Raw genomic sequence first — 23800 nt, 5'->3', positions numbered from 1 at the left:
GGTGGCAGATTCTAGTGCATGTGTCGCTGTCACCTGCTGGGGAAATCCAGCTGGCTCTCATTGGCAGGCGCTGGCTCTGCATTCTCAGGTGCTGATGGCTTCCGGGCTGCCACCTTTTCTAGCTGTCATCTAGGACAAGAGTGCTCTTGCTACCTCTCCTTTGTTCTCACCTATAGACTTTTTATCAAATACTGTATCAGCTGAGAGGGAGGAAAGCTTGATGCTGTGGGGAGTGGGGGAAGGGGTGGCGGGCTGAGGGGGGCTGGCTTCGACGATGGTCTGTAGGTAGGCCATGAAGGACCATCTCAGGTAGGACCCAGACTCCTGGGGTCCACAGTTATCAACCAAGGGGTGGGGTCCCACGATTTCCTCGAAACTGTCCTCTTCTTCATCTCCTGTCAGCAGGCTCCAAACACCCGATCTTGTGTCACCTAGCAGTTTTCTGCCGGCAGAAAAAGAAAAGTGCAGCCCAGGAGATGCAGCCCCTGTTCTGAGCTGGAGAGGAAGGGAAGGAGGGTCGTAGGCTCCAAAAAGTGGGGAGGGGGGCTGCACTGGCCGCCAGTGCACGGCTGGGTAGAGAGCATGCCCTCCTCAGCCCTGAACCCACCCATGCCTGGAACAAGTCATGCCACAGTCTCAATTTCACATTATTTTTTATTATAACTACTGAATAGGATGACTTTGCAAGTGGATAAATCATTACTTAAATCAGTATGAGTTACAGCATAAGGATGGATGAGAAAAAGTGAGAGGGTGTAAGGGGCACTCCTGAGTATTCCCTAAGTCCACTGGACTGTGCCACCGTGAGGAGTCACTGTAGCGCTGTCAACGCGGGCTCCACCTGTTTTGTTCTCCCAACACCATAAAAAACCTTCTGAAAGTTATCACTGAGAGGCAGCCTGATCCGTGGGGAGGAGGCCTGGCCGGCTGCTGTCCTCAGTCCAGCCCAGCCCTGCCCGCTGCTCCAAAGCACCCACTGCTGCCAGGCACGGTACAGGAAAAGTGATGGCTTTCCATGTTTGGAGACCTAAATCCTCACACTTACTCTTATTCTGCAGTGACCTCTGGGCACAGTTTCTTAGAAAACATTAAAAGAAAAACAAAGTAAACATGGATTGCATATGACCTGGAACTGCATGACCTGCACAGCTCTACGCGTGCCTCGGGTCTCGTGTGGAGAAGGTGGCACCAGCCCCTGCAGTGGCTGCCCTGGCGCCGCGACGGGCACAGCTCAGCTGTACTCCAGAAGGCAAGTCACACGGCGGGCCTGGCTTACTTCTGGAGTTACATTCATTCTGCAGTGCTGCTATTTCTTTCCAGAGTACAGTTAGCACTGAAAGTAAGGAGGTCATTTCTGTGAGAATAACCCCATATAATTAAATTTTTAAAGTGTTATATGACCCCCTTAACACAGACGTGAAATAAGGCAAAGTAACTGTGAATTTCTTTCTCTAGTTATCTGTAACTCTCAAATGTAAATTAACACATGAAGTTTAACTCAGATTTCCAGTCTGATCAGTGGAATGCATGAAACACAGGATATGTATATAAAAAGATAAAAATGGGAATTAAGCTTAACGTATTTAACTGCTAATGATCAAAATGAGGCATTTCATTGATTACCATGTTTTTTAAAAAAGCTTCATATATCAACAATTTAAAAAAAGTGCACTTAAACATAAGTACCCAATTTAAAAAAGAAACAAAAAAGAAATACTCTTTAATAGCACTGTAACTAATAACACAAACAATGCTCACCAAAGAATAAAAAGTCACTTAAAAAAACAATATTAAGCCAGCCATGGTGGCTCACACCTGTCATCCCAGTACTCAGGAGGCTGGGGCAGGAGGATCACCTCAAGTTGGAGGCCAGCCTAGGCCCCATGGTGGGTTCAAGTTCAGCATGAACTGCAGAGTGAGTTTGTCTCAAAACAGCCAAAAACCAAACCCCAATATTACAGTGCTCTACTTCTGAGTCTGGGGCTGACATGCCCATGCCCGAGCCCCCCGAGTTCTTTCTCTGAAGAGGGGGTATTGGGGGACTAGAAGTAACACCTCTGAGTGAACCCCTCAGTTCTCATGTGGCACCAGCACAAAAGGACAGAAGGACAGAGGAGGACCTGCCCTGGTAGATGGACAGGGCTGGGAAATTGACTACTAAATGCCCAGCCAATGGCACAGAACCAGCCTAAAGCCTTCTTGGCCTGGTGAGTGGCTGCTGAACCTCAGATCTTGTCTTAGCTCTTAGGGCGAAGGAGGTGCTAGACTGAGCAGATGACAGTGCCTAAGCTTTAAGGAGATCGCCAGTCTTGTGGCCCTTGACAGGTTTGCCCAAGGTCCCTGGCAGGACAGCGCCACACCTCACAGGTCTAGGAGCACAGCTGCCTTGTGAAGGCAAGCCCTCTGTGAGAAAGTGACTGTGGCACCATCTGCACTGGTGCAAGGCCACACACGGTATGGGGACCAAGGGGCTCACAGGATTGGCACAGGGACCCATACTAGTGACAGCTTACTCAGTGGTGCAGGAGCCAGAGCGATCAGTGCATCTGCCAAGCAATGCCCATGGGGAAGGGCAGACAACTTTGGTGGCTGGCAAAGCACAGTAGTTACTCACCTCAATACAGTGGTGAGGTGAGCTGTTTCTCTGCCAGAGTTTAATGAGTTGTACAGCCTATTGGAACCTACTCTGTAGTAGCTGACTTGGGAGTATCCCATTTTCTTAGAGATTGAGTGGGAAAGGTGTCACGATCCCATTTGGCCTTAGAGAAATACATGGTGAGCAGTAGGTGGGCATAAATGCTCTTTCACACTTAGCTTTCATGTAGTTACCATGAAAGGGACCACTGCTCTGAGGCCCCACCACCCTCTAAGGGCCCAGAGAGCCAGTGCTCCCTGCAAGGCCCACGGATCCCTGAGGGTGGTAAAATCCCTGTGTTGGTGAGCACCCCCTCCCTGTGTCTCCTGTGAGGAGTGAGGAGAGGGCCCCTTGCCAGAGTCTTCCCCTTTGAGGAGAAAGCCTCGTGCTGCTTTGTGCCTGCCATGGCTTCCTAAGCCACCAATGAAGAGGGGCAGAACCTGTCATCTGTGCTGAAGCTTAGGAGGGAATCCCATGTCTGACCTGGTCCTGGTGGTGGTGCCCAGGATGCAGAGTTTACAGCTCAGCACAGAACCTGCACCTCTTAACTGAATCTCAGAGAGGGAAAGAGCTGCTTAGACACCCTGCATCCTCCGGGCACCTGGAATGTTCTCTAGGAAGCACTGCTTCCCCAGAAGGGACTCTCAGTCTAATTCTTTGTTGCTGCTACCTTAAGGCCATGGAGGGGACCCAGCATGGGCATTTCCCTTATTCCTCACTTATCAGATAAAGTCTCTGTAATTTCAGAGCTGTATTCATCAGAAAATTGGCTGTCTGAAAGTTGTTTATTCCATAAGCAAAGCTAGGGATAGTAATATTCTTGCAACTTCTGAAATCAGTGCAGCTCAGACTGGCTTGGAGTGACCTTTTTTCTGAGTAGGAAAGGGTCTAAGAGGTAAAATACAATTATTTTTGAAGAGATGGTAATGGTCAAAGTCTATTCAAGCCTGAGCACTATAAATGTATTCTTTAACACCAAATCATACCTAAGAATGACTCCTAAATTTAGGCCTGTTTTCTAAAGTCATTGTAACTTTGAGAAGTAACAGGTTTTACCCAGCTCTGGAATCTACTCATTCTAGTTTATCCTATTGTGGTTGGTTGTATTTGTGGCTTCCCAAGATAGGAAAGTTTGTTTGAGATAGATTTTCATTGAGTAATCTTTTTTCTTGCTATAGGCCAATTTTTCTGTGGCTAATGGGTTGAGGGACATAAGCTTTGAAATTACCTTCTCCTCCTCTATGTATAACTGATAAGGTGGTCAGATCCATTTAGTTGGGGTGGAGAGAACAGAGGAGGAGTGGTGCTGAGGGTGGGGTTACTGATGGTGTGGTGCTGAGCACTTAATCCAGCTCATTTCAGTGGGAGGCCAGTGTGCGGGTCACGAGGACCCAGAAAGCCCTGCCTGCACCTTGTTGAGCACACTAGCTCTGTGTGCTTTGTGGCCATATTTACTTCTCTCAAAAGGGTTCTAAAGGGCTGTAACCAATGCCAAATGCATGCTGGGAAAGAAGTGCCGATTTCAGATGAGTCTCCATTGGGAAAGCCTTTGAGGCCCCCGAGGCGGGTAGCTGGGTCCTTGTGGTCAAATATCCAGAGGGCTCACAATGGTGAAGCCAGAGTCCTTGCTGCTGTCATCATCAGGGCTGGAGCTGGGGTTGCTGGAGGAAGCTGAAGCTGGACCCATCAGTGGGTCTGAGAACACCAGTGGGGAACAGGCTGGGGCATGGCTTTTCCCAGATGTGTTTCTGAGGGTGCGAAGAGGCTGGGCCTGGCCTGCGAAGGGTCCCCTGGCAGTGCCCCCGTCATCTTCCTTGGAAACCAAGATGAAGTCATCTGAACTCCCTCTGTCTTTGCACTCTGTTGTTTCTGAAGAGGCCTGTGCAGTACAGAGAAAATAACAGGTGACTAAGAGAAGCCTGCAAAGCATGGTTGAGGGTTCTGTGATCTGGGGACATGCCACAAAGTCTGGCCACCTCACCCTGTGCTCTGCCTTGGGAAGAGACAGAGTTTGGTCCTGCCATCTGGAATCCCAGGCATTGAGCAGTGGTCCAGGATCAGCGGAAGCTTGTTGAGTCCTCTGAGCTGAATGCTGGCTTCTAGCAGAACAAAGGCAGGTATCTGCACAACAAGCTGCAGGCAGAGGCAGCACCTCTGCGAGAGGCCAGGCTCAAAGCAGCCAGCAGCAGGCAGCATTCTTCTCTGTCTCATGTGGCACCTGTAGCACACCCCTCCCTCCAAAGGCCTAGTTTTCTCTGTGGAACAGGGAGAAGGGCAGTAGCTTCTTCCTAGCCTGTGGCTCCCTAATGTGAGCTGCCACATCTGGAGTGCTTTTATTACCAGCTTGATGAATAGCATTCAGAGGGCCTAATGTATTTTTATCTCCTATAAATCTCAGAGCCAGCTCATCTTGAAATGCACACACGGGTATCTCCTGGGATGATGGTGCTAAGTATAGGTTCTCCAAGTAGGAAAATCAAAAATGGCAACTAATGGCATAGTACAGAGATACAGTTGCTATAGTCTACAGTTCTTTTCTTACTAAGCAATTATGAGAGGTGTTTTATTTTTTAAATTTAGAAATGTTAACATCCATAGACTCAGGAAAAGATTTGTGTTAGCAAAGGTATATTCTGACCAAGGATGTCTGATGCCAGTTGGCAGAAGCAGTGTGTGGCTGTGGAATGAGGGACAGGCTTACCCCACTGCTGTAGGCAGTTGGGTTAGACAGAAATATTACAGGCAGTCAGACAGGGCTGGGCCCTCAGGGAGCCTGTGTGGAAGACAAGCTACCTAGCGACTGTGGGAGACGACAGGCACTCCTGTTGTGGGCCAGACCTCAAGACAAAAGTTCAAACTAACGCAGCCACATACCTCCCTAGGGATAGATATCAGGTATTGATATTCTAAATAGGTATCAATTACTTTCAAAAAGTCAGGAGTCACTATCCCAAACTACTGCAGGTAAAGTGCCTATTCTGTTTTTTTTTTTTTTTAATGTCTGTTTGCTACCTGCCTCACTTCGCCATTTGATCCCCATGTAATCAGCTTTACCTGAGCAACTGTGCTTGTAATCTTATTGCCTGACCATAGTTTTGTCCCACCTCATGCCCACCTGGTGAGTTCTCAAGTTTTCCACCTTAGACCTGCCTCACCTCATGGTTTTGCTTTATAAAAAAATCCCTTAAAAAAGACAGGTTCCTTGGCAACCCACTCAGGTTCCCTTCTGTCCCTCTCTCAGACAGAAGCTTGCTTTCCCCCAATACACATATTCTGCTCTTAACTTCCATTGTTCCTAAATTTTATTCTTCAGTTTTAAAGATCAGGAACTCATGCCAGGTATCTTTCAGGTTGGGAGTTTCTTTCTCCTATATCACCATCACAGCAGACAGCCAATAGGTGGACGGCAGTTGGGGGTGGGAGTGGCACCGAGCAGGAGCTGGGCCCAAACTCTAATTCAGGGAACACCAAAGCCAGTCTTAGCCCTAGCAAAGGACCAGAAGCATCCCCCTGCTCTGTGACTGGATGCAAGTGTCCTTGGCCTGTGGCAGGACAAGGCCATGCCCCACCTGAGTCCAGAAAGCATAAGCAGGCAAGAAGCTCTGGCTGGAGATAGGAAAACCGAACCCCCTTTCCCCCCACTCTATGGCCAGTGGAACAAGCAGCTTTGGACAGGATAAGGGCACCACCACCCGCTCTGTGACAGGCTGGCAAACAGCCTTGGCTGACTGTAGACAAGGTCACTCTACTCCTATGACCACTCACAGTGTTGCCAAGATCTGCCCCACACCTAGCGGTAACTGTACTGCAGAAGTGATGGAGTTCACGCAGATTCTGGCTTTCACAGGGGAACTAAGACTGAACTAGGGGCACCAGACAGACTAAAGAAAAATATTTTTCTTTTTAAATTTAGGGGGCAGGTACAGATTTTGACTTTGGTGGGTGAGCTTTGAGAAACTGAACTCAGGACCTCAGGCTTAGCATGCAGGTGCTGTGCCACTGAGCTAAATCCTCAGCCCAGATTTTGACTTTTACTGTTTGGTTTGTTTTCTCTCTTGCCTCTCTTTCTTCAAGGGTATTTTGGTATTTGCTAACATTTACTGGTGAATAAATACTATCTCTAGTTTTTAGATTTTTGCTTCAAAATTCTGTTGCTTTCTCCTCCTTTCTGTCTTCTCAGCTTCCTAAAGTTTGGGTGATCATCCTTAATTCATCAGCCTTGCTTTTACTATATTTCTCTTCAGTTATCACTATTTTGTTCCCTGTGCCTCATAAATTCCCCCTGCTCACAGGATAAAAACACCCAACAAAGGGGAAACCCACTGCATATAAATTCCTGGTCTATGTTGGATGTTACCTAACTATAGATCTTGCTCCTAAGATTAGAGATACCAAATTAGCAGTTACCACAGATTGTCAGTTTCTAGACTGTGCTTAATGATATTATTGCTAATTGTACTACTTTAGCCAAGATGCTACACTTGTTCTAATCAGTAGTTCTCCCTTGTATGATAGCAATGCGATAATCTGGGGTTACGATTCATCCCCATAGCCCAGTACCAGTGGACTGGGTGCTGAGCCAGACAGATAACAGCACCTCTTTGCTAATAAAGTGGAAAGATAGGATGTTGGATCAAAGACCCATAGCCAGCTACCCACAGAAGGTATCTTTGAGGAACAGACATTTCCTAAGGAAGTTTGATACCAATGATAAAGTACCTAACGTAAGAAAAATACAAACAACATTTTGAATGGAATGTCATTTCCATTCAAAAATGGAAAATGACAAGACACAGAAGCAAAATGCAATCCCATACTCCCTGTGAGTAGTGGTTGAGCCAAGGCTGAACCGGAGGTAGACAAACTCCTTGGGGCTAGAGCAAGGCCAGTCCTAAGAACACAGGACTCCAGAGGCAAGCCATGTATGTGAACAAGCTGTCAGGACTAGAGCAAGGCCAATGTGTTGGCTTTGGTGTTCTCCCTTGTAATTACAGCACAGATTGCTCTGAGAAATCAGTGCTCTCAGTAAAACACTAAAACCCTATACTTTTGGCCTTGTTGTGTGCTTCCCTCTCCCTTGTATGGTGCATAAATAAAGAGGCAGACCATGCTAGGGTGTCACTGCCTCTCCATCACAGAGGTCAGGTCCCACCTGGTCCTTGCTTTCTTTTTATTTTATTTTTATAGTTTTTTTCTTAATCTTTTGTCACACCCCTCTCTGGACCCTGATCCCCACACAGGTTGTAGCAACTTTCAGCCCACCAAAAAAAAAAAAAATAAGTAAATAAATAAAATCCCAGTGGACAATGAGATAGAGGAAATCAGAAGCTATCCACCTGAATTTATTAGAATTATGATAGAATAAATACACGAGGCTATAGAGTATATCAAAAGGAAAATAATCTCATAGGTTAAAAAACAGATGATGATTATAATAGGAATGCTCAGCAAATCTAGAGTAGACAGATAAAAAAATAGAGAAGTACAGAAAATGGAAACAAATGTCCAACATAGGAAAGAAATGGAATACATGAAACAGATTCAGACAGATATCTAGGAAATGAAAAATTCCATTCAAAGTTTGAAAAACTAGATGAAATCAAGTGAAGATAGAACATCAGACATAGTAGACATGATCATGGTTAATGATTACAAAAAGAAACATCTTTTAAAACTTGTAAAGGACCATGACCAAACAATCCAATCAGTGCAAGATGATGCAAAGAACAATGTAAGACTGAAGTCAATGAAAATGTAGGAGTCAGCACAAATGATATAAAAATCTTGTTCAAAGAAGTAATAGCATGGAAAAAATTTCACAAGCATGGAAAAAATTTGACACACAGTAAATGAGGCATACAGAACTCCAATTACTCATGACCAAAATAATTCTAAATTAAGGCATATAATAAGATTCCAGAAATTCACCTCAAGAACAGAATATTAGAAGCCGTTAGAGAAAAAGAAACACCTATATAAGAAAGCCCATCAGAATCACAGCAGACTGCTCAACACAAAGGTTTAAGTTAAAGAGAGCTTGGAGTGAAGTATTTCAGGCTCTGAAAGAAAGCAGTTTTCAACCCACATTGATATATCCTGCAAAATTAACTTTCTAAATTAATGGGGAAATAAAATACTTCTATGACAAAGGAGAACTGAAGAAATTCATGACAACCAAACTAGCACTACAAAGAGTACTAAAAGATATTCTATAAAAAGAAAACGAAGTCCCACATTCCAAAAATGCCAATAGAAGGAAGCCTCTGGGTAAGGGAAACAATTAAATGGAGTGGAAAGATAGGGACCCATCAACAGGAAAATTATATGACAAAGACAAGTCCAATTACACTATCAATGCAAATGGTCTCAATTCATCAATATAAGAAATATATTGGCAGAATGGATCAAAAAATATTTAACAATACTCCATATACAGGAACCTGGAAAAAAGCAGGGGTAGTGATTCTATTTATAGACAATGTGACCTTCAAGCCAAGATTGATCAAAAGAGATAAAGAAGGTGATTACGTACTTGTAGAAAACTACAAGAAAAGATATCAATCATAAATATGTATGTATTAACTTTAGGGAATATATATATCACAAATATTGAAATAAAAATGAAATAAGTACTAACACAGTTGTAATGGGGTACCTTAATATCCCATTGTCAGATATAGACAAAAAACTCAAAGATCAGAACTGAACCAAACCTGTGAACAAATGGAGTTAGTAGATATCTACACAGCATTCCAACCACAACATCAGAATGCACATTCTTCTCAGCAATGCATAGGGACATTCTCCAAAATAGATCACACTAGCTCATAGAACATGCCTAAGTGAATGAAAAGGAACTGAAATTACCCCATGCATATTATACCATAGTGCAAAGAAATCAGAAATCAATGGCAAAAGAAATCATAAAAACTTGATAAACACATGGAAATTAGATAACACCCTACAGTGAACAACCAATGGATCATAGATGAAATTGAAGAAATTAAACAGTATTTACAATTCAATGATAATGCATTAAAAGTTGTAAACAACATACTGGAACTTATGGGATGTGATAAAAGCAGTTATAAGAAAAAAATTAATGGTGAATTCTCAAAGGAAAACAAAAAGCTCAAATAAACAAGCTATGTTGAACCTCAAACTTCTAGAAAAACAAGTCATTATAAAAATCAGCGCAGAAATTAATGTTAAATTGAGACTAAGAAAACAATACCAAACAAAATGAATAGAGTTGGTTCTTTGAAAGATTAAATAAAATTGGCAAACCCCAATCATATAAAAAAAAAGGAAAAAAAAGACTCAAATTCATGCAATTAGGAATGAAAAGAGAGAAGTTACAATGGACCCTTCCAATCCAGGTTTTCTATACCTACTTTGAAAACTTGTATTCTAATAAGACATAAAATGCATAAGATATAGATTCCTAGATACATATGAATTACCAAAACTTAAGATATAAAACTCCTAAGTAAACCAATACCAATCAATGAAACTGATGTAATTAAAAACCTACCAACAAAGAAAAGCTCAGGTCCTGATGGATTCACTGCTGAATTATATAATAAATTTAGAGAAAACCCCTAATTCTTAAACTCTAAATCAAAATGGAAGCAGTAATCCCTAATTCATTCCTGGAAGCAAGCATTACACTGACTCCAAAATCAGAGAAGGATCCAACTAAGAAAGAGAATTACAGGCCAATCTCCCTAATGAACATACATGCAAAACATCTTCCATAATATACTGGCAAACAGAATGGAACACATCATCGAGTATACATCAAGACCAAGTGGGATTCATCCCAGGGATTCCAGGATGGTTGAATACACACAAATCAATAAATGTAATACGCCATATCAAGGTCAAAGACAAAAAAAATCATCTCAATAGATGCAGATAAAGCATCTGACAAAGTCCAACACCCATTCATGATAAAAATTTTATGGAAAATTGGGATAGTCTTTACCTCAATTTTACAAAAATCCACCTATAACCAATGTCATACTAAATGGATAAACATGAAAGCTTTCTCTCTAAAATCAGGAACAAGACAAGGATGTCTGTCCACCGTCTCCATTCTTATTCATCATAGTCCTGGAAAATTTAGCCAGAGCTACTAGACAAGAGAAATAGAAGGAATAACAACAGGAAAGGAAGAAGTAAAATTATTCTTTGCAGATGACAATGTACTCTACATCGAAGACCCCAAAAACTCTACTAAAAACTACTGTATTTAATGAGTAAATTCAGTAGTGTAGCTAGATACAAAGTCAACACTCAAAAATCAATAGTATTCCTGTATATGAATAATAAACTCGGAGAAATTAGAGAAACAGCACCTTTCACAATAGCATCCAAAAAAGAAATACATAGGAATCAAATCTAATGAAGGATGTAAAAGACATCTACACTGAAAACTACAGTACTCTGAAAAAGGAGACTGCATAAGATACCAGAAAATGGAAAGCGATTCCTTTTTCTTGGGTAGGGAGAATCAGAAAGTGGCCATGCCTTCAAACTGTTCTATAGATTTAACACAATTCCAATCAGACTCAAAGATCAATGGAACAGATTAGAAGATGCAGACAGGGCTACAAACACACCTCGCCACCTTATCTTTGACAAAGATGCCAAATATGTTCAATGGAAGAAAGCCTCTTTAATAAATGTTGCTGGAAAAACTGGCTTTCTATATGCCAAATACTAAACCTAGATGCATGTCTGTCACCATGCACTACACTAAAATCAAAATGGATCAAAGAGCTATATACTAAAACATTAAATGTGCTGGAACAGAGAATAGGTAAAACTCTTGAAGACACAGGTGTTGGCAAAACTTCATGAACAAAATCCAGGCCACACAGGAAATATTAAAGAGTCAACAACTGGGATCTCATCTTATTAAAAAGCTTTGTACACCAAAAGAAATCACCAACAGAGTGAAAAGACAATGCATCGAGTGAAAGAAAAAATTTAGCCATTGCTCTTTAGACAAAAGCCTAATATCTACAACACACAGAAATGAAAAAAATGAGATCCCCCAAATTCAAAGACCCAATCCAAAAGTGGGCATCTGAGAAGAATACACACTTCTCAAATGAAGCACAAATGGAAAACATAAAATGTTGAACCTCATTGGTCATTCAAGAGATGCGAATTAAAATAACACTGAGATTCCATCTCACCCCAGAAAGAATGGCTAGTATCAAGAAATCAACCAACAACAAATGCTGTGGGACTGTGGAGAAAAGGGAACTGCTGTTGGTGGGAGTGTAGACTAATGTAACCACCGAGGAAATCAGGGTGCAGGTTCCTCAAAAAAGTAGTACTAGACATTCCATTTAACTCAGCTATCCCATTTGGTGTCTTCCCCAAAGAATTAAAAGCATCATACTACAGTGATAGAAATGCACCATGTTTAGAGCGGCACAGTTTTTAATAGCTAAATCTTGGAAACAACCCAAATGCCGTCAACCAAGGAATGGATAATGATGTGTGTGGGAGATATATATGTCTATCTCTGCCATACAAGAATAAACTCAAGGCATTTATACCTAAGTGAGTGTATGGGCCAGGAAGACAGCTTAGTGGCATAAGCACCTGCCTGGCAAGCTCAAGGTTCTGGGTTTGATTCCCAGTATTGAAAAAAAAAAGTTCCTAAATGAGAGTAAAAATGAACCAAAATATGTAACAGATATTGTGAAATAGGAATTGTTCAAAAGGAAAGGGGAATTGGGATGGGAGATGGAAGTCAAAATGAGAAAAAAAGGGATAATATGGAAACAAAGCTTTGTAAATGAGGGGAGAGTGTTGAAGAGAGGGTAGGGGAATGGGAAAAAAGGAGAACTAAGTTATACCATGTATAGGTCCAAATTCCCTATGAGGAATGTGATCACTATGTATATCTAAATTGTACCAAGAAACTAAAAACAATCCAATGAAACAGCACAAGACACTGGTAGAGTGAAGTAACAGAAAGTGGTACTAACTTAGGTATGTTGGATAAAGAGGGGATATCTCTTTTCTGCGTTGGAGGAAAAGGAGTCAAACCTCACCATTACTCTCCCTGTAAGGAGCACTGGGGAGAGTCATGCTACCTTTTCCACAGAAAGAGGAATTACCTAAAGCCTGGGTAATCAATACATGGCCAAAGGTTGGATTTCCTACTCTGACAGTGTTAAGCTGTGACAGCCTTGATTTCTGCTAACAGGATTTCGACCTGGGCCAGGTCAGTAGAGCTTATCTCAGGCTGAAAATGCAAGAGCATGTCTAGTGGCCCTTGCTTTCCTAGCGGGACCTCTACTACCAGGATACCATGGTCACTCACAGGGTGACTGCAGCAGGACTCTGAAGAGCAGAAATGCTTTCATAGCCATGACCAGAAGGATGGTTTTTCCCATTATTCTATCTGATGTGTTCCTTCCTGATTCCCAGATAACAGCCATAGACCAGCTTAGGCAAAGCACTGACAGAGACCTTAAATTTTATTTTTTTTCAACCCTCATTTCATCCTTCTTAATATTATAGACCAAGAATGGAATCCCAGATAGGGAAACTGGTAGCTTGGCCAACCCCACAAACTAAAGCACCCCAGTCTTCTCAACTACTATTTAGACTTCTTTCTACATACAAAGACTAATTCTTTATAGATTTTCACAGATTTATCAGGTAGCTTTAATATACCTAGTACCATATATATAATTTATTCAAGTTTTGTAAACTGAACGCAGGAGTCAAGCTATTAGAATGGCTATAGTATGACATTTATAGATTTTTTTTTTAAACCTATGAATCCAAGTATGACTAAGGCATATGATGGGTTGTGTTGACTAACGAATCCAAGGTCTGATAAAGTTTGGCTTTCTGCTGTATAGATGTGTGCTTTTTTTCTTCACAGAATATAATTTTATATGTCTTCTGTTTTCAGAGCTTGAGGGAAGATTTGCAAACCAAATAGAACATTAGCACATCAACAACAGAACAGTGGAGAGAAGACAGTTTCTGATGGGGAAGGGCACTGGAAGGGAGGCTGTGACTGTCCCCATGGTAGGGGGCATATAAGTTACAGATAAGCTATGCCACAGAAAAACAAAGACCTAATATGTGAATGCATTTTCTGATGGCATCTCAAGAATCTGCCTAGCACTGTTCCCCTCACTCCTGGCAACTTGTCATTAGAAGCTCATGTGAGCAGAGAATATATCCTACACCCCTGAACGTTTAGTACTTGAGAAGGAAAACCAGGCAGTCCCAAGCCTTGGAATGCACGGATCTGCTGGAAGAAGGTAGGCTAAGGATTCCTGCCGGCTAGGCAAACTCCTTAGCCATCTAGACTTTTTTTTTTTTTGGTACTGGAGAATCAAACTCAGGACCTTGGGCTTGCCAGGCAGGTTCTTATGGCACTGAACTATATCCCTGGCCCCAGCTAGTCTAGACTCGGGCACTGTAGTGGAAAGCTCCATGTACTTAGTTGCCGTTCTAGTTTGTATCTGGTATTGCTTTGCCTTACCCCCTCTGAAGTAGAGAGTGCTTGTTTCCTTATCCCTTCCTTGGTAAAAACTTTAAGAGCACTTAAAAAAATTAACCTGCTAAATATTATGGAGAAGAGGGTCACACATGGAACAGAAACCCTTCTGTGGTCCTTAGGCTCAGAATGGGGTGTCTCAGAAGCACAGGAGAAGGGTCTCTTGGCTGGTATGTCTGAATGAGCCCCATCAGAATAAAGGCACAGAACATTTAATTTCGCCTATATCCCAGAAGTAGGTCATCTTGGGTATGCATGTGTGAGCCCCCTGGAGCAGCAGGGAAAACTGATAGGTTTGTTAGACGCTAGGCAGGAACCGTTAAGAGTCGAGCACTTGTGCTTGGGTTGGCAGAGAAGTTGCTGCCTCTCATGACTGCTAATAGCTTTCAATGTGTTTCAGACAAGGCCTCCAGAGATGGCTATGAGGAGTCAACTTTGCTCATTAGGATCTTGTTAGAATGCTAGCTTTGGCAGTGGCAGTATCATAGCCAAGAAGGTTAAACCAAGGCACAATTATTACTATCAGAATGCTAAATTCTCTGCCCCAGAGGTTTTCTTGCCTGCTACCTTAAATGTAGGAAGCATGGTTTTTAATTATACATATGCAGGAATGTGCCCACTTCTACATGTGATGACAGGTTTCTCTACTATGAACATGTGTCTCTCCAATAAAATTCCTTGCTTCCTTTGTCCAGAGAGACACTGCTTTTGAAGTCATCCCCAAAGCTCTTCCTACTTGCTGTAATAAGCCTGCTGTCCTTCCTCTATTTTGGTTGTGCTTATTGGTTTTGCGCTTACTCATGCGGGTAAATCTACTACACTCAGTTACATGGTGGTGACCCAAATGGGACTGCAGCAGCCCTCCAGGCATCTCTCCTATGTTGCTGGAGTCAGGTTCTGTACTGCTCTGCGAAGGCTCCTTCTTGGCACCTGACTTGCTTGGCCTGTGCTACTGACATCTGGACAAACTTGAGTTGGCTGAGCCCCAGTAATAAAATGAAGGAAGACCTAGGTCAGGAGTATACACAAAATGGTCAGATAAATCCCTGTAAAACTGTGAAACATCTTTGTTGTGGCTGAAGGGGAGGCTTTCAGGGCTAACTGGCTGCCAACAACCTCAGTAAAGAAAACTGTAGATCTCCATCAGGGTGTTTTTTTGTTTTGTTTTGTTTTGTTTTTTTAATTCAAATCCTGAAGTTCCAGAGGGAAATGTGGCTTTCTGATAATCTGGAACACCTCATCCCCCATCATATAATTTTAGTGCTTCAATGCTCTGAAATCTTTTTATACGGAGCCAAAATATAATATCATACTCAGGTAGAGTTATGAGATTTGCATTCTTGCATTTTTTTTTTGCAGTCCTCCATTCTGCCCAACCATTTTTGCCACTCTTAAGTGGCTAGTGTATTAGTCAGCTTTTCATTGCTGGGACAAAATACCTGACATAAATTGAGAAGGTTGTCTCACAATTTGAAGGGTTCAGTCCCTGACCTGCTGGCACTAAGGAAGAAACGGCATGTCATTAAAGCTGCTTAGTTCATGGTGAAAAAGTTGAAGTAGAAAGAGCTACAGAGGGAGGAAGGGGCTAGGGAAAATATCCTTCAGAGACACTAGCGACCTATTTCACCTGGGCCTCAGCTCCTAGTAGCTCATTCAGCTATGACCCCATTAGTGGATTAACCTAGTAGAGATTAGCATTTCAATACCTGCAACACTGGGAGATACTTCATATTTAAATCATAACAGCTAGTATAGGTAAAAAGGCATCCACACTACAGGAGAGACTGCTAGGCTTTCTCCATTATTGGCACATGTTTGGCTTCTTGCCAATAAATAAGAAAACGGTCTTTTTATTTGCAATATATTATGGCAAACATGATCTGGGAGACCGCGAGAAATGGTCTGAATGTTACAGGTAGCCAAATTAGATAGAATCATTATAGGCAGGCCAGGCCCTTGAGGGAGACAGCACAGAAGACAGATGCCTCACAACTGTGGGAGGGACAGATGCTCCTGCTGTGAACCAGACCTCAAGACCAAAGGGCCAAACAAATGCTAAAAGAGTAGCACCTTGGATTGATATTCTTTTTTTTTTAATTTTTATTTATTTGTGTGTGTGTGTGTGTGTGTGTGTGGCCAGCTCAGTCCACCAGGGGGCGGGCTGGCTGGCATGTGGTGCTGGGGGATTGAACCGTGGTCCCTGTGCTTTGCTAAGCTTGTTCTAAGTAGGTGCTTTAGACCACTGAGCCATCTCACCAGCCCCTGGATTGATATTCTAAATAGGTATCATCACCTGGAAAGACTCAAGTGAGTCACTAGCCCAACCCCCAAGGGGAAGAGACCCTGTTGTACCATATTCCAACCCCCAACAGGAAGAAACCCTGTCCGTATTCTTGTATTCATGCCCACTTACTCTGTGACTCACTTCCCCATTTAGTTGTGGGCGTAATCAATTTTACCTGAGCAATGGTGCTTGTAATCTCATTGGTTGACCATAGTTTTGTCCCACCCCACATCCACCTAAGTGAGTTCCCCCTTTTTCTGCTTTAGCCCTGCATGGTTTTACACTGTAAAAGTCCCTGGAAGAGACAGCTTCCTGGGGGAACAACCCACTTGGGCCTCCCTCCTGTCCCTCTCTTGGACAGGGGCTTTCTTTCCCTCAATAAATATATTCTGCTCATAACCTCCATTTGTTCCTAAAATTCATTCTTCGATTTTAGAGAACACGGAATCATGCAGGTCAGGTTGGGAGATCATTTTTCCCTATGTCATTTGGGGGTTCCCTATTATCGTTTGGAGGTCACCCACCCGAGATCAGTTTTTCTTCCCTGTATCATGAGGATGAGTCCCTAAAGTATAACTTTATTCTGCAACCAGATTTACTCTGTAAGGGTGAGGAAAAATGGGATAAAATTCCTTATGCAGTGTTTTATGGGCAATTAAAGTTAACATAAGTGAAGGCTAAATCTTTGACCAAGAAGAGAGATTTCTAGTTTTTCAGTCTTTTGGAAAATGACTACCCTGCTTTACCTTTCACCAAGGTCTGGGGAAAGAAGTATCTCCCACGCCACTTAGGGCCTGCTAAGGACACATGTCACCCTTTTTTGTGTCCTTCTGAGTGTAATCTCCTCTGTCTGGAGGCCTTTCCCAGGGCCTCTGCACCTACACATACACTCATGTATCTCCCTCTTCCTAAAAGCACGACTAGACATGAGATCAGTTTTAAACTAGAAAATATACTTTTACCCTCTTGATAGCTCCAGATGGAGAGGAAAATCTTATTTTATCATATCTGACTTGCACACTTGGAAGGCATTAAAGCCAAGGTCTGAGGGGGTGATTCAGGAAGACCTGTCACTCTTATAAGGGGATCTTTCAAACTCATAGCCCACATGAGCAGATACATATTCAAACTCTTCTGTCCACTGTGCTGACTGCAGAAGAAAAGTTGACGATGTTGGCATAGACCAGAAAGCACAGTGATAAGCAGTATGCTTATCATGCTAATCAGCCTGGCATCTTTTGACTGCTTGGTGACCACTGGTCCCAGGCTTCTCAGCAAGACAGATTGTAGAATTACAGAGACATTCTCCTTAAAGTGATACAAGAAGGTAGCAAACTCCCAATAACTGGAAATTCAACAGAGGCCAGACAGAATTCCGTTAGCTTGTGCAGGTGGGTGAGAGAACGTCTTCATACATACACACCTTGGAATAGTGAGGGAACAATTGTCAGGCAGACCCTAGGGACTACCTCATATCTCAGAACACTCCTGATATCCACAGAAAACTCCAAAAGGTAGTTGTGGGTGCAGAAACTAACCCTTCTTGATGGGGCAAAAAAGACTCCATTTTAAAGGAGGGACACTTAAGTTCACTTAAACTACAGATAAACTTGATTCCTCACCTCCTCCCATGTAGCTAGCCATAAACTCATTTAGAGAAAACCAGGGTCATAAAATAGGGACAAACAGAACAAGTTAGGGAATACGATAAACATTAAACCAAAATGCTCCAGGACAGAGATGGTCAACTATGTCTGGGAAATATAAATTTTGTGACAACTGTATGACATTCTTATAAAATTCTTTTTTTTTTTTTTTTTTGGTGGAACCGGGGATTGAACTCAGGCCCTTGAGCTTGCCAAGGAAGCGCTTATTCCACTGAGCCATTGTCCCCGGTCCCTAAAATTCTTGAAAACAAGATAATGTGGTTAATATAGAAACCTGAAAAGTATGTAACATGAAAGCAAAGTTCAGAGTGGGACTGGCAACTTTGGGAGTTCTTATCCAAAGCCAGGGCGTCAGGCAGTCCCCGGCTTGTAATACAGCTTCCTTGTTCCTCTGCACTTGGTTTCTTTTGTGTGGGTTTATCTTTGCTTGCTGTCATCTGCTGCTACATTTTGAACTAGTGGCTGCTGCCTGAAAGGTTTCTGAAGAATAGGTAGAAGGTATGATGAAGAAGAGGGCAGTCCTGTCAGCAAAGACCCTCCAATCTATTGCAGGTAACCAAGACAAAGAAGCCATTTAACACTGGTTAAATGCCCAAGCCCCCACGTGGGACCTCCTGGCCATCAGCAAAGCAGGGATTGAGTTGTTACACATTTTACAAGCAGAAGGGACACTAGAAGAGACAATGTGCAAATCCTCCCCAGAGGAAGGATATAGGATTACTTTCTTACATAAAACAAACACCGATGGGTCCAAAGGGTTTCTGTTACAGGAGCCATATACTTTGTTGAGTAATCAAAGGGTTTCTTGAGCCTCTAACTAGTAAAGTGGGTTAAAAGCAAACACCCATTTCGGTGTATTTCTTTATGCCTCACTGTCCTTTTAGAAAGAGGCCTGTTAGCCAAATTAGGTGCACCATTAATCTTTAGCAGAACAAAGTGAATGTATTGTAAGACCTTTGAAGCTAACCTCATAGTACTACTGTATGAAACATTTAATAGCACCCAAACCTGTCCCTGAAAATGTCCTGACTCAAGTCAAACCTGGGGTCTGGGTGCAAGAACATGTGGGATGAACTATTAGTACCTAATCTATATAGGAGTCTCAAAACAAATGAACAGCTGCCCTGGTGTGAAACAATGAACCCATGGTTCAAGTCAAGCCTGTCCTTGACTAGCCACTCACTTGGGGCTTTTACTGACCTTGCAGGTCTCCCTGTAGTACTCCCATCCTCCTGGTTAACAAACCAGGGATAGGAGAACAGAGGTTTGTGCAGGACTTGTGTGCAATAATGTGTAAGACATTCACCCTGTAGTTCCTAACCCTATAACATATTAACTACATTACATTGTATTTTCTGGGGACAGTAAGTACTGCATGCTTTAGAATCTAAAGGATGTTTTCTTGGCGTCTTGCACGACTTTGGGTCTCATGAATTGCTGGCCTTTGAATAAGAGGATACAAAGACATTAAAAACAACAATATTGCTGCACCATGCTTCTGTAGAAACTCCTCCACTGTTGCTCAAGAAACTGGAAGGGACCTGAAGGAACCAAGTGTGTAAAGTGGGTTTCTGCCACAATATGTGGATGATCTATGAACTGCAACCCATTAAGGAGGTTTCAGATAAAAGCACAGTGAAGTTTGTAAATTTCTTGGTTGAAAAGGGATATGAACTTTCTAAGAAAAAGTACAGGTTTCCAAAGAAACAGTCAAATATTTAAATTTTATAATTTATCTCAAGGACAGTGTAGCCTTCCCAAAGAAAGTAAATTGGCCATTTGCCTCACAGTCTCTTTGAAGACCTGGAAGCAGCTATGGGAATTTGTAGGCATTGCAAGCTTTTATCTTTTTTGGAATCTCATTTTTTAATCATAAAACCCCTCTTTGACAAACTATAGAGGAAAAAGAGCACGGTTTCTCAGAATGGAATAGACAGTGTAACCAAGCCTCTAACAAGCTTAAGGAGCTGCTGCAGCATACCCTTACTCTAAGGATTTTAGCTGATGTATTAACTCAGATGCTGGATTTCCTAAGGAGGGTAGTGACCTATTTCTCTAAACAATTAGATATTGTTGTCCTAGGGATGGCCACCATGCCCAAAGGGCAGTGCTGCAACTTTTTATCAGTAAAAAGGAAAAGGTACAGTATCAGGCAGATACTAACAGTCTGGACCCACACCAAGTCTCCAGTGTTCTGAGACCAGAGGCTGCCACTGATTCACAATGTCTGGATGTTACAGGGTCAGGCTCGGTTGCTAGATTCTCCACACATGACTCTAAAAGTTTGCCAAATACTTAACCTAACCACTCTGCTGCCTAGATCAGAAGAATCTTTAGTATATGATTGCTTGGGAACTAGCAGACTAGGCCTAATGAACAGAAATGACCTATAAAATGATCCCCTGCCCAATGCTGACGAAGTATAGATACAGATGGGAGCAATTCTGTAATGGTCAGTGGTTAGCTAGATATATAGTGGTCTCTCTCCATGAGACTCTTGAGGCAACCTCTACTACCCCAGAACATTGGCTCAAAAGGTTGAAATAATGGCCCTGACTTAGGCACTGAAATCAAGAAAAGGGAGAACAGAGTATGCAGATTCCACATAAGCTTTCTTAGTGATCCATGCTTTCTGACAAACTGGAAAGTTTTCCTTAATGCCCACAACCAAGAAATTAAGAAAAAATTCCTCAGACTACTCCATACAGTGAATGACCCCACGAAAGTAGCTGTTATATTCTTTGCAGGGCATCAGAGGGGGAGATTCAGCAATGATAAAAAGGAACTATTCTGCTAAAATCCCAGCTAAACGTGAGGACTTGTCTTGAGAGATTTTCCAGATGCCTTGGATTCCCTCCCATCTCCATAAAAATGCCCCCTTCTACTTAGGAAGAAGTGGAAGCAAAAAGGCCCAGCTTCTAAATGTCTCCTGTTATTAGCAGTGGATGACAACAAGCATGAAAAGTCCTGCTTGTTGAAAAAGGAGGCTTAGGGAATAAAGATGCCTGTAGTTTAGCTTGTTGTGGAAAAGAGACCACACAACTGGTTTCTTGGAATAGCAAGTCTCAAGCTTAAAGAAGATCATCACTAAACAGCAATGTGTATTTTGCCAACAAGTACACTCAAATGAGGCTGCCTGTGGTTATATGCATGTTCCCCATGGAGAGTCTGCAAGTGGATTTTACATTTGTGCCAGTGGCTCCAGAAAGATTTCCATATCTCTTACTTTTTGTGCATACTTTTACTGGGTGGAAAAGTAAAAGAGGGCTTCCATGGAAGGATGGAAAAAGTAGAAGGTCTAAGAGGACATCTAAAGAAAATCATCTGAGGTTTGGACCTCCTCAGTCTGACAAAAGTGACAATGGACCTATTTCTGTTTCAAAAACAGCAGGTGGAGCTCCCCAGATGCTTTGGATGCAATGGAATTACATCCATCTTGGAGACCTCAGCTGGCAAGAGTGAAAAGGCTAATTGCACACTCAGTACTACCTTGGCCAACTGTGCCAAGATCAAGACTTGCTGCTCTGACTCACATCACAAATGGAAGCTCAAGCTCAACCTGGAGATGTTACATGCAAGGTTCTTTCCATTGGGAGCTTGCTCTGACATGGACCCTGATATAGACTGAGTGGCAAAGAAACACAAAATTAACCTAGGGCTGGAGAAGTCTTCCCTTAATAGATATGTAAACCTCAATCTTCCTTCTAAGGAGATGAAATTTTATCCCTATGAACCAGGGGATTGTGTATATTTAAAAACCTAGAAGTCAGGGTCCTCTTAAGCTTAAAACCTGAACTGGACAAGGTAGTCCTTAATTTCACTCAATACTTACTCTATTATTAAAATGCAAGGAATAACTCTCTGGATTCATTATACTTGAGTAAAAAGGGTCCACGAACCAGAAGACATGGGTGAGCCAGAGAATTTCTTCTTTGTGAACCAGGATGGAGACTTTCAGTAACAGATATGTACAGTGTGTCATGGTTTAGACCTGAAATGTTCCCCAAATCCTCACATGTTACAGGTGTGGTCCCTAGTGTAGCAGTCAGTAGGCAGAGTGAGTCTTTGGGAAGTGATAGGGTCACAGCTATTGGAGGTGGTGGCAACTCTAGGAGCTGGCCTAAATGAGGTCATGGAAGACATGTCCTTTTTTTTTTTTTTTTTTTTTTTTGGCAGAACCAGGGATTGAACTCAGGCCCTTGCGCTTGCCAGGGAAGTGCTTATTCTATTGAGCCATCTTCCCAGCCCTAAACAGTACTTTTTTTTTTTTTGCGGAACTGGGGATTGAACTCAGGCCCTTGCACTTGCCAGAGAAGTGCTTATTCCACTGAGCCATCTCCCCAGACCTCCGACATATCCTTGAAGGGTATATTTTGTTTCAAGCCCCTACCTCCTTCCAGCTCCCTTGATAAGCCTCTATGCTTCATCCACTATGTGCTCCCACTGCAATATTCTGCCTCACCACATGCCTAGAAACAAGAGCCAAGTAACTATGAACTGAAGCCCCTAAAAAATAAGCCAAGATTTCTCTCTTAATTTGATTTTCCTAGGTATTTAGTCACAGTGTCGAAAGTATGACTAATAAGAAAGCTAAGCAATGAGTGACCTTTTTGTCCTATTATCCAGCTGGTCTGCTTGCCTGCCTGCCTATTCCTGAAGACAATGTCCTAAATTTAAACAGGTCTGAAGACTACATGATTTCACGTACATTATTATTGCCACAATTATCTATTCTTAGCTACACTTTGCCATTCCCTTAGGAACTAGTATGGTTTCTGTTTATATTATTGCTTTCTGCACCCTTGTATTTGTATGGAAAGATAACTCTATAATTGTGATCTTTAGAATCCTGGGTAAGGCAGGAAATTTGACTGCGGAATAGGTCACCTATAACCTATCTAGCTTCACAATGTATCCTCTATTTGACCTATAACTATTCCATAATTCTTAACTTTACTAGGTGATATGATAAAAAGATCCTCAAAGTAACATACTGAATGAAGAGTAAGGATAATCCCTTATAACACTGTGTATCTCTCCCTTTGTTTTTCTTAACTCCTTTACAGAAAAGCTAGAGTTTTGCCATATATTTAGTTATGAATTGGCATGAGCCTATCTCTACTGCTATAATCAACAAACTATTTAAAATATTACTTTCCACGAACAATTCAGCTAGATTCTATGTAAGAGAAAGCCAATGTTAGGAGGCTCCTGCAATCTTCCCCTTTATTTGATCTATGAACCTTTCACTTTGGTCTGTACAAGATTCGGTATTTGGGATAAGGGGTCCACACTTCTTATCTATTGTAAGTCTTCAGAGGTCTGTTTAGTTACACTGGACTCTTTTTATCTAATTTCTCAAACCTTAGTGATTTGAATTACTTAGGGAAATTTTCCCCTAGGATAGAAAGCTTAGAGTACCTGTTTGTTTGCAAGGATTGTGAAGGCACCTGAAGGCCTAAACATGTCTGAATAGCTGAAGAATTGGTAACATTTGTCTATTGGGCTATCTGGATATACCTGTTTCTAGACACCAGACCGAAGAAACTAAGCATTGGGTTATATTTCTAAAATAATTTTATAGACCCAGTCCTAGCCCAGGTCCGGTGAGTGTGTGGAGAGCTTCATGCTAACCTGCGCCGGCCGGACCAGTCCCAGCCCAGGCGCAG

General features: G+C 42.3%; 1 protein-coding gene across 1 annotated transcript in view; it reads right to left on the bottom strand.

Annotated features, from left to right (window-relative positions):
* Window positions 1–636: 636 nt before the first annotated feature.
* The window catches only part of LOC111816870 (TBC1 domain family member 5-like), a 137313-nt gene continuing 114149 nt past the window's right edge, over window positions 637–23800 (bottom strand). Inside the window, exon 9 of the mRNA XM_023715720.1 lies at window positions 637–4514. Coding sequence (XP_023571488.1) covers window positions 4221–4514 — 294 coding nt within the window. The 3' untranslated portion in view covers window positions 637–4220. The remainder of the gene's footprint in view (window positions 4515–23800) is intronic.

Source organism: Octodon degus, unplaced genomic scaffold (genome assembly GCF_000260255.1).
Source record: "Octodon degus isolate 3935 unplaced genomic scaffold, OctDeg1.0 scaffold00043, whole genome shotgun sequence".
NCBI lineage: Eukaryota > Metazoa > Chordata > Mammalia > Rodentia > Octodontidae > Octodon > Octodon degus.
Note: the sequence above shows the minus strand (reverse complement) of the source record. Positions and strands in the feature narration are given on the sequence as shown.